Genomic DNA, 14,488 nt, shown 5'->3' on the forward strand with positions numbered 1-14,488 from the left:
TCTGTAGTTTAGCCCCACTCCAGCGGGGAGCTTGTTGACTGTGAGGTAGAGCATGGTAGCGAGGAAGATTGAGAAGAGGGTTGGGGCGATGACGCAGCCCTGTTTGACCCCGGTCCGGACGTGATTTGGGTCTGTAATGGATCCGTTGGTAAGGATCACGGCCTGCATGTCGTCGTGGAGCAGATGGAGTATGTTGACGAACTTTTGGGGGCATCTGAAACTGAGGAGGACGCTCCACGGACACTCGCGCTGCATCCGGGAGGGCGCTGAGCACCTCGAGTCTCGTCGCCGAGAGCATGCAGAAAACAAGCGCAGGCAGCGGAAGGAGTGTGCGGCAAACTAGTCCCACCCACCCCGTCCTTCAACGACTCTCTGTCCCACCTGTGACAGGGTCTGTGGCTCCCGTATTGGACTGTTCAACCACCTAAGGACTCATGTCAAAAGTGGAAGCAAGTCTTCCTCGATTCCAAGGGACTGCCTATGATGATGAGTGGTTTAGATGTATGGTTCAATCTTTCAGTGAGGTTTAAATTGGGAAAGTTGTATCCTCAGGTGGAATATCATTTTTATTGTCTTGTTTATCCACACCCAGTATTCTTGTCATTGAAGGCTGCTACTTGTCTTTATTTGTGGGCACTCCTCTGTGGGAATAGGAAATCGATCATTTTGAAATGATTGTCTAAGTCTATGGCAGTTATTGTTTACGTGCACAGAATAGGCACTGAATTAGGCCAGGTCTGACACAGTGCAACATTTCACCGAATTCTTGGTTCATCTCTCTGGCAGCTGCGATAGTTTTTTGGAATGATTTGTTCTAAATGTTGCAACTTTCAGTTGCATTTATTCCTGAAAAGCTATCGTCGACCTTTCCTCTTTTGTGGGTCTCCCTGCGTCCCTGGCTGAGAAGGTGACCTTGCCTGCAGCGTTCTTGAGACCACACACCAGCCCATGTGTGAGTGTTCTAGGGATGATCTTGCTGATTGATTTTCCTTTCCTCTCGGGTCAGCACCTCCCACAGATTGAGAACATTCTGTGTGAATGGTCTATTTTTATTTCCTCACTACATCTCAAAGAGACACTATATTAAGTCAAGTGCTATGTGTTACATTTAGAATTATCAAGGGAGATACATATGGAAAAGGAAAGAATTTTCATTTATAAAGCTCCTTTCTAAACCTCCGGATGTCTCAAAGCGCTTCACAGCCAATAAAGTACTTTTGAAATGTCGTCATCATAGGCAATCCCTCGAATCGAGGATGACTTGCTTCCACGTCAAACGATTCACAAGTGTTTCAATGAAGGACCCAATATTCCAGGTCCTGAACTACATCCTGAAGGGTGGAAGATGCCTGTGCGTGGATTTTTTTAACGTGGGGTGACCGTTGCACACCAGCCACCACACGGGCTTGACAGAGCTAGGTCTTGGTCCAGTGGCAAGGGTTAACCAGGACGACTGGAGACCAGCTCTGCTGCACGGACCTAGTGCGCGCACCTATCGCAGTGTGGGCTGGCCCGTGCTGCCCCTGGGCCTTCGCCTGTTCTGGGCCCTTGTAGTCACTGTTGCAGTGCAGGAAATGCAGCAGCCAAATTGCGCATTTGGCAGCAAGCCCCCACAAAGAGCATTGAGATAAATTGCCAGATAATCTGTTCTTGGTGGTGGTGGTTGAAGAATAAATGTTGGCCGGGACACCAAGCAGACCTCTTCTTAGCCTAATGCCATGGGATCATGTACGCCCACCTGAGAGGGTAGATGGGACTTCGGTTTAACATCTCATCTGATGGACTGTACCACCGACAGTGCAGCACTCCCTCAGTACTGCACAAAAGTGCCAGCCTCTGACTCCGTGGTGAGATTGCTATGACTGCACTAAGACTGGCACCTTGTTCCTAATTTTCAAGGCTGACCCACTATATCCATCATATTAATGCTTGTCACAACCTCTGTGTTCATGCAGAAAGAAACTAGGGAGGACTTGGAAGAACCATGAAATGTAAACCCATCTATTTTCTTGTTAATTGCAAGTTATATTATTTTAAATAACTTCAACATGCCCTCCTCTTCCTTCTCCCCCTTTGTCTACCCCAATTCCTCCCTCTATTTACCTACCTATCTAAGGAAGGCAGGATGCTCCACGCCTTGAACTTTCTTGAACAAGTCAATAATATCGTCTTGATCTGCAGGATCTTTGTTACTGGGCAAGCTTCATAGTAAAGGAGAAATGTCCTCTTTCTGTCTCTCTGCCCCTTTATCTGACATGTCGTCTTCCCTTCTCTTTGGATTATTTTGGCAGTCGAGGACCTATTTTAAGATGCAAAAAATCCAAAGCTTCAAAGAAGACAGAATGAAAAGGCCTCACATCCTCATACTGGGTTTGAGCAGAGAGCTTGCTGAAGTGCACAAGCCATTGTGCCCGAGTGGGTAACTTCTACTCAGATACAGCTTGATCCTCCTGCCTGAGATACGGGCCTGGAATTTGCAGTCAGTGGCAAAGTGAAGGCACTCACCGCTGGCCCTGAAGAAAGCTGCCCACAATGATGTCTGTGGGGAGAGGTTTCAGTGCAGTATAATGGAGAATTCCCTAATGCGAGCTGCTGTGACAGCAACAGGCTGACTAAGCAGCCAATCACATTGCAGAATTTTCACAGACAGGGAAGCAGGAAATGAGAACCTGCTTTTATCCTGACTTTAAAATTGTTCGAGAGCAAAACAAAGATTGGGTCTCTCATGGGGATAAAGTAGAACTTGAAATAAATAGGAACAACCTTTTTTTTAAAAAAAAGTTTAAAAAAATTTAAAGTTCATTAAAAATTGTAATTTTCATTATGAACAAATTTGACACTCCACAAAATTAAAATTACTATTTCAGGGCCCTAACATTTCTTTAGCAGTCAATATTCTGTTAAAACTCCAGTTACACCTAATCTAACAAGGTTTAACATTTAATGGGGTATTTAACAGCAATATTAGACCAGGCCCTCAAATCTGCCACCAAGTTCATGATCTACAGGGCTGTAGTAATACCCGCCCTCCTGTAAGGCTCAGAGACATGTACAGTCGACACCAAGTCACTGGAGAAATACCACCAACGATGTCTCCGCAAGATTCTGCAAATCCCCTGGGAGGACAGGAGCACCAACGTTGGCGTCCTCGACCAGGCCAACATCCCCAGCATTGAAGTACTGACCACACTTGATCAGCTCCGCTGGGCAGGCCACATCGTTCGCATGCCAGACACTAGACTCCCAAAGCAAGCGCTCTATTCGGAATTCCTTCACGGCAAATGAGCCAAAGGTGGGCAGAGGAAACTTTACAAGGAAATCCTCAAAGCCTCCCTGATAAAATGCAACATCCCCACTGACACCTGGGAGTCCCTGGCCAAAGACCGCCCTAAGTGGAGGAAGAGCATCCGGGAGGGCGCTGAGCACCTTGAGTCTCGTCGCCGAGAGCATGAGCAGAAATCAAGTGCAGGCAGCGGAAGGAGCGTGCGGCAAACCAGACTCCCCACCCACCCCTTCCCTCAACGACTGTCTGTCCCACCTATGACGGGACTGTGGTTCCCGTATTGGACTGTTCAGCCATCCAAGGACTCATTTTTAGAGTGGAAGCAAGTCTTCCTCTATTTCGAGGAACTGCCAATGATGATGATATTGCCGAAAAGCAAAGGTTTTCGTCCATTTTACTGAGTTCCCTGATTGCCGGCTATGCATGTGGGGGAGGGGTGGGGGGGGCCGCGTGTGGGGACAGTGGGTCACAGTGCAGCCAGAGTTGGAGCAGTGAATGACTGACCGCACCCTCAGGATTTCCGTATTGCGATGCGCTTGCGCTACGTCCTGAGCTTGTGGTCAGTTTCAAAGTGGTAATAACAGCGACTGCTGTCAGTTCGCCATCATTACCCCACTGCAAATTCCAGTCCACTGAGTCTTGGCTTAGTGCTTGTCCCAATAGCATGATGGAGATCACGTAACCGTGTGGATTCATGGCCTCTGTGTTGCAACACAATGCAACAGACGGAGCACATCACACAATGCCACCACGTCCTCTTGAGTCACAACTTGTGTTGAATTATTTTTTTAAATAGGGGTGAATGTGCACATAAGTGAGCCTGTATTGTGGAATTAAAGGTTTCCCTCTCTCAAACAGAGAACTCCTGAATCAGGTTACGTGCAGAGTAGATCTTCCTGCAGTTTGCCTAAGCCTGGCAGTGTGCTGTAACCTAATCCTCGAGAGTATTGCGTAGGCCACTGGCATGATAGTTTCACTTTCCGCACCACCCAATTCCTGTGGCTGCCTGAGTAAGAGCCCTTTTATTCTAACTGTTACATTACAGAACCACGCCTCACCAAATCCTGTGCCTACCTATTAGCTGATTTAATGTAGTGTGACATTGGTGAGCTACAGTTGAAAGAAAGACTTCTACGCCTTTCACAACCACCAGACGTCCCAAAGCGCTTTACAGCCAATTAAGTACTTTTTGAAGTATAGTCACTGTTGTAATGTAGGAAACACAGCAGCCAATTTGCACACAGTAAGCTCCCACAAACAGCAATGTGATAATGACCAGATAATTTACTTTTTTAGTGTTTAGTTGAGGGATAAATGTTGACCAGGACACCGGGGAGAACTCCCCTGCGTAGAGCCGTGGGATCTCATTTAACATCTCACCTGAAAGACAGTGCGCGCTCCCTCAGCACTGCCCCTCCGACAGTGCGGCGCTCCCTCAGCACTGCCCCTCCGACAGTGCGGCGCTCCCTCAGCACTGCCCCTCCGACAGTGCGGCGCTCCCTCAGCACTGCCCCTCCGACAGTGCAATGCTCCCTCAGCACTGCCCCCCCGACAGTGCGGCGCTCCCTCAGCACTGCCCCTCCGACAGTGCGGCGCTCCCTCAGCACTGCCCCTCCGACAGTGCGGCGTTCCCTCAGTACTGCCCCTCCGACAGTGCGGCACTCCCTCAGCACTGCCCCTCCGACAGTGCGGCGCTCCCTCAGCACTGCCCCTCCGACAGTGCGGCGCTCCCTCAGCACTGCCCCTCCGACAGTGCGGCGCTCCCTCAGCACTGCCCCTCCGACAGTGCGGCGCTCCCTCAGCACTGCCCCTCCGACAGTGCGGCGCTCCCTCAGCACTGCCCCTCCGACAGTGCGGCGCTCCCTCAGCACTGCCCCTCCGACAGTGCGGCGCTCCCTCAACACTGCCCCTCCGACACTGCGGCGCTCCCTCAGCACTGCCCCTCCGACAGTGCGGCGCTCCCTCAACACTGCCCCTCCGACAGTGCGGCGCTCCCTCAGCACTACACTGGAGTGTCAGACTGGATTTTTGTGCTCAAGTCTCTGGAGTGGGGCTTGAACCTTCTGACTCCGAGGCGAGAATGCTAAGTTGGCCTCAGTAACCTTTGAAAAGGGTGAGGAAACTTGGCCGAAGTTCAGTGTGCGCTATTCGCCAATCCCTGCTGTAGTTTTGTGTTGTAGCTCTGCACTTTGAGTTGCGACCGCACAAACTCATTTGAGATCAACGCTTCAGGAGCATCAGTGCGGCAGTTTGATTATCTGTACATGACCCATGGGACTGATGCTGCTTGTTTGCTCACAAGTGAACAATTATCTTAATTACATCCTTCCTCTTTTTCAATCAATCGGTCCCTCAGTAATGCAGCTTTTTAATGTGGTTAGATTTCTCTCTCTTTCTTTGTGCCATGATCTAAAAATAGTGTACTGATGTGAATTTAACTGTTGAAATCTGTTAATTGTCAATTATCAGGTACGTTTAGTTAAGTGACCCCATTTGTGCTGATTTAAATCCTTTGGAAAAGCTTCTTTGTTGAATTATTTTGGTTAAAATAGTACAGCAACAGGAGGCAGCCATTCGGCCCATTGAGTCTGCACCAGCTCCTTCAAAAAACAATCCAGTTTGTCCCATTCCCCCGTTCTTCCTCCATATCCCTGCAATTTTTTCTTTAAGTTCCCTTTCCCTTTCACGGGATGTGGCCGTCACTGGCAAGGCCACCATTTATTGCCCATCCCTAATTGCCCTTGGTGGTGAGCCACCGCCTTCAACCGCTGCCCAGGTGACTAATCTTTGTGGTGGTTTGCTGTGCCATTGCTGTGGGTCTGGAGTCAAACATAGGCCAGACCGGTTAAGGACGGCAGATTACTTTTCCTAAAGGACAATCGTGAACCAGATGGGTTTTTATGACAATCCGGTACTTTCATGGTAACTATTACAGATACTAGCTTTTTATTAATTAATTGAATTTAAATTCCCCAGCTGCCGTAGTGGGATTTGAACTCTGGTCTCTGGATTGTTAATCCCAGTCCAGTAACATTAGCACTATGCTATTGTTCCCACATGACTAGTTTGACTCTGGAAGTGATTTAAAGAACTAAATTAGGAGATCTGCCATTTTCTGTTCTCTCGCGCGCTCTTTCTCTTGATATTTCTGTTTCCTATTGTCTCCCTTATTCTGACAGGATTGGACAGGTTAGATGCAGGAAGAATGTTCCCGATGTTGGGGGAAGTCCAGAACCAGGGGTCACAGTCTAAGGATAAGGGGTAAGCCATTTAGGACCAAGATGAGGAGAAACTTCTTCACTCGGAGAATTGTGAACCTGTGGAATTCTCTTCCGCAGAAAGTTGTTGAGGCCAGTTCGTTAGATGTATTCAAAAGGGAGTTAGATGTGGCCCTTACGGCTAAAGGGATCAAGGGGTATGGAGAGAAAGCAGGAAAGGGGTACTGAGGTGAATGATCAGCCATGATCTTATTGAATGGTGGTGCAGGCTCGAAGGGCCGAATGGCCTGCACCTATTTTCTATGTTTCTATAGGTGCCACCTCTTGCTAGGGGACAGGTCTATGCGCATCCATGGTCCCTAGGTGACTAGTCTTTGTGTGAGTGTAAGCAGTGAGTGCTGATGGGGCTATTTCAGCTTGAAAGGCATCAGCACCAATTCTGATCCTGTTGTCATCCAATACGTCCACTTTCCAGCGCTGGGGAATAGAAATCCTAGGTGTTTTCCCATTCACCCCAACCTTTCTCCCCTCCCACATCTCCCTCCCTCCCTCACTTGCTCCGGAGGCTGCGATCAATTGCAGTTCCCCAAAACTAACTGTACAGCCCGAGCGAGGATAGACCCTGAGACCTCGGCTCTGTGTGCTTCCTTGATGTTTCTACCCCCCTCAGCCACTTAAAATATAGCTAGCTAACCCATTTATTTTGATCCACTTGCTGCTAGTTCCTACTTATCACTTCTAACACTAATTTTAATTTTCTTCAACTGGTTTTTGTGTGACTTCCAACCCATAGGTTTTTGGTTCACATCTTAAACATTTTTTTTAAAACTTATTTTGCTTTTACGATTATTTTCATTTCTGTTACTATGGTCCCTTTTTGCTGTTCTAATTGTTCTTTGAGCCATTCATGAACTAGGTCTCAATAATTGTTCATTGTTCTCCATGTTCATTGAATAACCTGGGTATGTTTGGGCCGATACTCTCTGGAGTTTAGAAGAATGAGAGGTGATCTCATTGAAACATTCAAGATTCTGAGGAGGAGTGACAGGGTAGATGCAGGGAGGATGTTTCCCCCGGGCTGGAGAGTCTAGAACCAGGGGTCACCGTCTCAGGATAAGGAGTTGGCCATTTAGGACTGAGATGAGGAGGAATTTCTTCACTCAGAGGGTGGTGAATCTTTGGGATTCTCTGCCCCAGAGAGCTGTGGAGGCTCAGTCACTGAGTATATTCAAGGCTGAGATCGATAGATTTTTGGACTCTCGGGGAATCGAGGAATATGGGTATCGGGCGGGAAAGTGGAGTTGAGCTCAAAGATCAGCCGTGACCTCATTGAATGGCGGAGCAGGCTCGAGGGGCCGAATAGCCGTCTCCTGCTCCTAATTCTTATGTTTTTAAATCTGTTCTCCATTTTCATCCTTCCTTCTCTCCCATTTCCTCTTCTCTTCCCTCACCCCCCCCCTCCCACACGCCCACCCCCCCCAAAAGAAATCTGTCAATAAAAACCCTTTTTATTTATTGAAATGTTGGGGAGAGGTGGTTAGCTGCTGGTGGCTCGTACAAGGTTTTTTTTCTTTAAACTGAGTTCTGATTTGTTTCTCTAACTTGTGCAGTCTGTCGAATGCAAATAATATCTGTCTAACTCTCTAACAAGGTTTAGCCTGTTTCCCCTCCCTCATGTACGTGCTGTGTTAACCCCCCCCCCCCCCCACAACGTTGGACACTGAGGTGCTTATTTCCTACCATTTAGAGAACTTAACAGAAAGACATCACTCAAGTTCGTGCACACTTCCTTTCATGGTGTTGGGCACGAGTATGTGCAGTCCGCTTTCAAGGCCTTTGACTTTGCTCCACCCATTCCAGTTCCAGAACAGAAGGATCCTGATCCGGAGTTTTCAACTGTCAAATGTCCCAATCCGGAGGAGGGAGAATGCGTGCTGGTAATAAAGTTTTCATGTATTTTAAGGCAATAACTGTTTCCTTGAACTCCTGTACACCTAGGGGTAGACTTTGACTTATTTGTGCGATGGAGGCAGTGCAACGAAGGTTCACCAGATTGATTCCTTGGATGAGAGGGTTGTCCTACGAGGAGCGATTGAGTAGATTGGGCCTAAACGCACTGGAGTTTAGAGAATGAGAGGTGATCTCATTGAAACATACAAGATTCTGAAGAGGTTTGACAGGGATTGACACTGAGAGGATGTTTCCCCCTGGGCTGGGGAATCTAGAACCAGGGGTCACAGTCTCAGGCTAAGGGGTCGGCCAATTATGACAGAGATGAGGAGAAATTTATTCACTCAAAGTTGTGAATCTTTGGAATTCTCTGCCACAGAGGGCTGTGGAGGCTCAGTCGTTGAGTACATTCAAGGCTGAGATCGATAGATATTTGGACACTAAGGAAATTAAGGGATATGGGGATCGGGCGGGAAAGTGGAGTTGAGGTCAAAGATCAGCCATGATATTGAATGGTGGAGCAGGCTCGAGGGGCCGTATGGCCTACTCCTAATTCTTGTGTTCTTTAGTGTTAAAACCGGTGCTAGAAATTGACAGTCTGTTTTGCATCTTTCGCGCTCCCGATTGACTTCAGTGGATACAACAATTGGGGAAAGGTGTAAAACTATCCTCCCGATTTGCTCTCACCCTTTTACCATTGTCGCACAGTCAAATTCTACCCCTACCCTGAGTTTCCATGAAATATAAACAAGAAATCAGAATATCTTTCTTTACTGTGTTCTATTAGATTCAGCAAAGGACAGCAAAACTGCACCACGAGTGTGTTATGCTCCTCGTTACTGAGACAAAGCCCCAACATTTACAGAGGGAGCGGGGGAGAACCTGGCAAGGCCAGGGACATGGAGTCCTGCCGAATTTAACAATCTGACTGACCATTTTACTCATACCAGCTTTCTTTTTTTTTAAGTTCCAGATTTAAAAAAAAATTTAATTCAGATTTTCAAACTGCCCTGGTGGGATTTGAACTCTGTGCCTCTGGTTTATTAATCCAGGTTTCTGAATTACTAGTTCAGTACACAACCACGATGGTACCGTGACTGCATGTTCTGGCTTTAAGTACCACTCTAATTGTGCTTGCATCTGCTGTTGCCGATGGGCACGGCTTTGATGCCCTATGGTGTGTCTGTGATTCTCCACCGTATGCTCTAATGGCTCCCAGGTTATCCTGGAGAAGAAATCTGGTTTGTCATCAGTGCCAACCAGTCCTCTGGCTCCTGCTGCTAACGTTCAAGGTTGATGCAAGTAGGGATCAGCGTGAATTTGGTACAGGCTTACCCTGCACCAAACCAGTGCATCACTTGGGCACCATGGCCGGTGTCTTCAGTGTGGCTTAGTTGAAAATATTGAAAATTTGTATCTTGTAAAGTGCCTTTGTCCAAGGGAGTGTGGTTGCTTTTGTAAAGTAATGGGACATTACTTTGGGGCAGCCTCAAATGGTGCTTTAGAATGCAGAGTAGGACAACCCGAATCCTAAGAACATAAGAAATAAGAGCAGGATTCGGTCTTTTAACCCCTTGAGCCTGCTCCGCCATTCAATAAGATCATGGCTGATGTGGTCTTGGCCTCAACTCCACTTTCCTGCCTGCTCCCCATAACCCACCAACATCCTGGGGGTCACCATTAACCAGAAACTTAACTGGACCAGCCACATAAACACTGTGGCAACAAGAGCAGGTCAGAGGCTGGGTATTCTGCGGCGAGTGTCTCACCTCCTGACTCTCCAAAGCCTTTCCACCATCTATAAGGTACGAGTGTGATGGAACACTCTCCACTTGCTTGGATGAGTGCAGCTCCAACAACAGTCAAGAAGCTCGACACCATCCAGGACAAAGCAGCCCGCTTGATTGGCACCCCAACCACCACTTTAAACAGTCACTCCCTCCACCACCGTGGCTGCAGTGTGTACCATCTACAAGATGCACTGCAGCAACTCGCCAAGGCTGTTTCGGCAGCACCTCCCAAACCCGCGACCTCTACCACCTAGAAGGACAAAGGCAGCAGGCGCATGGGAACACCACCACCTCCGCGTTCCCCTCCAAGTCACACACCATTCCTACTTGGAAATATATCGGCCATTCCTTCAACATCGCTGGGTCAAAATCCTGGAACTCTCTCCCTTACAGCACTGTGGGAGCACCTTCACCACACGGACTGCAGCGGTTCAAGAAGGCGGCTCACCACCACCTTCTCAAGGGGCAATTAGGGATGGGCAGTATATGCTGGCCTTGCCAGCGACACTCGCATCCCATGAATGAATTTTTAAAATACATATAACCTATTCAGTTCTCACTGTGAGCTGCACTGCAGGAAGATGCAAGGCAGAAGGAAAATTGGAGGAGCTTTTTGTCCTTGCCCAGCCACCTAACGGCAGGGTCTGAGATCGCAGCTTTCTGCAGTAATCTTGAATATTGTGTGCAGTTTTGGTCTCCTAATCTGAGGAAGGACATTCTTGCTATTGAGGGAGTGCAGCGAAGGTTCACCAGACTGATTCCCAGGATAGCAGGACTGACATATGAAGAAAGACTGGATCGACTAGGCTTATATTCACTGGAGTTTAGAAGAATGAGAGGGGATCTCATAGAAAAACACACAATTCTGACGGGATTGGACAGGTTAGATGCAGGAAGAATGTTCCCAATGTTGGCGAAGTCCAGGGGTCACAGTCTAAGGATAAGGGGTAAGCCATTTAGGACTGAGATGAGGAAAAACTTCTTCACTCAGAGAGTGGTGAACCTGTGGAATTCTCTACCACAAAGTTGTTGAGGCCAGTTTGTTAGATATATTCAAAAGGGAGTTAAATTATGGCCCTTATGGCTAAAGGAATCGAGGTGTATGGAGAGAAAGCAGGAGTGGGGTACTGAAGTTGCATGATCAGCCATGATCTTATTGAATGGTGGTGTAGGCTCGAAGGGCCGAATGGCCTACTCCTGCACCTATTTTCTATGTTTCCAAAACCCAGAAAGAATTGCAAGGGGAATATTGGAGAAACCGCTGAGGGAGCAAGACTTTTTAGAAATTAAATGCCTTCAAACAAACCAAACACACACCACTCTTGGTAGTTTCAACTTGGTTCATGGTGGGTGCAAGTCCACAGCATAAACAGTTGTAACTCTTGGTCATGTTCTGAGAGACTACAGAGTGCTGCAGTACAGAGGGACCTGGGGGTCCTGGTACATGAAACACACAGTATGCAGGTACAGCAAGTGATCAGGAAGGAAATGGAATGTTGGCCTTTATTGCAAGGGGGATAGAGTATAAAAGCAGAGAAGTCCTGCTACAGCTGTACAGGGGATTGGTGAGGCCACACCTGGAGTACTACTTAAAGTTTTGGTCTCCGTATTTATGGCTGCTGTTTCACAAGGTTGATTCCTGAGATGAAGGGGTTGTCTTATGAAGAAAGCAGGTTGGGCCTATAATCATTGGAGTTTAGAAGAATGAGAGGTGATCTTATTGAAACATATAAGATTCTGAGGGGGCCTGACAGGATAGATGCAGAGAGGATGTTTCCCCTCGTGGGGGAATTTAGAATGATGCGGCATAGTTTCAGAATAACGGGGTCGTCCATTTAAAACTGATGAGAAGGAATTTATTTTCTCAGAGGGTTATGAATCTGTGGAATTCTCTGCCCCAGAGAGTTGTGGAGGCTGGGTCATTGAATATATTCAAGGTGGAGATAGACAGATTTTTGAACTATAGGGGAGTTGAGGGATATGGGGAGAGGGCAGGGAAGTGGAGTTGAGGTCCAGATCAGATCAGCCGTGATCTTATTGAATGGCGGAGCAGGCTCGAGTGGCCAAATGGCCGACTCCAGCTCCTATTTTTTGTGTTCTTATGAGAGGTGAGCAAGGTCGCATTAGAGCAGTAGAGTGCAAACTGTACATCATCTTTGAAGGTGGCAGGTCAAGTCGAGATAGCTGTTAATAAAGTAAAAGGGTTCCTTGACCTTACTAATAGAGGAATGGCGTACAAAAGCAAGGAAGTTATGCTAAATCTTTAGAAATCACAGGTTAGGCCTCAGCTGGAATATTATGTTCATATCTGTGCATAGAAACATAGAAAATAGCAGCAGGAGTAGGCCATTCGAGCCTGCACCACTATTCAATAAGATCATGGCTGAAAGAATCATAGAAACATAGAAAATAGGTGCAGGAGTAGGCCATTCGGCCCTTCTAGCCTGCACCGCCATTCAATGAGTTCATGGCTGAACATGCAACTTCAGTACCCCATTCCAGCTTTCTCTCCATACCCCTTGATCCCCCTAGTAGTAAGGACTACATCTAACTCCTTTTTGAATACATTTAGTGAATTGGCCTCAACAACTTTCTCTGGTAGAGAATTCCACAGGTTCACCACTCTCTGGGTGAAGAGGTTTCTCCTCATCTCGGTCCTAAATGGCTTACCCCTTATCCTTAGACTGTGACCCCTGGTTCTGGACTTCCCCAACATTGGGAACATTCTTCCTGCATCTAACCTGTCTAAACCCATCAGAATTTTAAACGTTTCTATGAGGTCCCCTCTCATTCTTCTGAACCCCAGTGAATACAAGCCCAGTTGATCCAGTCTTTCTTGATAAGTCAGTCCCGCCATCCCGGAATCAGTCTAGTGAACCTTCGCTGCACTCCCTCAATAGCAAGAATGTCCTTCCTCAGGTTAGGAGACCAAAACTGTACACAATACTCCAGGTGTGGCCTCACCAAGGCCCTGTACAACTGCAGCAACACCTCCCTGCCCCTGTACTCAAATCCCCTCGCTATGAAGGCCAACAAGCCATTTGTTTTCTTAACCGCCTGCTGTACCTGCATGCCAACCTTCAATGACTGATGTACCATGACACCCAGGTCTCGTTGCACCTCCCCTTTTCCTAATCTGTCACCATTCAGATAATAGTCTGTCTCTCTATTTTTACCACCAAAGTGAATAACCTCACATTTATCCACATTATACTTCATCTGCCATGCATTTGCCCACTCACCTAACCTATCCAAGTCGCTCTGCAGCCTCACAGCATCCTCCTCACAGCTCACACTGCCACCCAACTTAGTGTCATCCGCAAATTTGGAGATACTACATTTAATCCCCTCGTCCAAATCATTAATCTACAATGTAAACAGCTGGGGCCCCAGCACAGAACCTTGCGGTACCCCACTAGTCACCGCCTGCCATTCTGAAAAGTACCCATTTACTCCTACTCTTTGCTTCCTGTCTGACAACCAGTTCTCAATCCATGTCAGCACACTACCCCCAATCCCATGTGCTTTAACTTTGCACATTAATCTCTTGTGTGGGACCTTGTCGAAAGCCTTCTGAAAGTCCAAATATACCACATCAACTGGTTCTCCCTTGTCCACTCTGCTGGAAACATCCTCAAAAAATTCCAGAAGATTTGTCAAGCATGATTTCTCTTTCACAAATCCATGCTGACTTGAACCTATCATGTCACCTCTTTCCAAATGCGCTGCTATGACATCCTTAATAATTGATTCCATCATTTTACCCACTACCGATGTCAGGCTGACCGGTCTATAATTCCCTGTTTTCTCTCTCCCTCCCTTTTTAAAAAGTGGGGTTACATTGGCTACCCTCCACTCGATAGGAACTGATCCAGAGTCAATGGAATGTTGGAAAATGACTATCAATGCATCCGCTATTTCCAAGGCCACCTCCTTAAGTACTCTGGGATGCAGTCCATCAGGCCCTGGGGATTTATCGGCCTTCAATCCCATCAATTTCCCCAACACAATTTCCCAACTAATAAGGATTTCCCTCAGTTCCTCCTTCTTACTAGACCCTCTGACCTCTCATTCCCTCAGTACCTCCTTTCCTGCTTTCTCTCCATACCCCTTGATCCCTTTAGCCGTAAGGGCCACATCTAACTCCCTCTTGAATATATCTAACGATCTGGCATCAACAACTCTCTGCGGCAGGGAATTCCACAGGTTCACAATTCTCTGAGTGAAGAAGTTTCTCCTCATATCGG

General features: G+C 47.4%; 1 protein-coding gene across 1 annotated transcript in view; it reads left to right on the plus strand.

The window, feature by feature from the left end:
• Positions 1-14,488, plus strand: part of pgm2l1 (phosphoglucomutase 2-like 1) — a 105,207-nt gene that overhangs the window by 53,365 nt on the left and 37,354 nt on the right. The window contains exon 7 of the mRNA XM_070891354.1: positions 8,249-8,438. Within this exon, the coding sequence (XP_070747455.1) occupies positions 8,249-8,438 (190 nt within the window). The remainder of the gene's footprint in view (positions 1-8,248; positions 8,439-14,488) is intronic.

Source organism: Pristiophorus japonicus, chromosome 10 (genome assembly GCF_044704955.1).
Source record: "Pristiophorus japonicus isolate sPriJap1 chromosome 10, sPriJap1.hap1, whole genome shotgun sequence".
NCBI classification, from domain to species: domain Eukaryota; kingdom Metazoa; phylum Chordata; class Chondrichthyes; family Pristiophoridae; genus Pristiophorus; species Pristiophorus japonicus.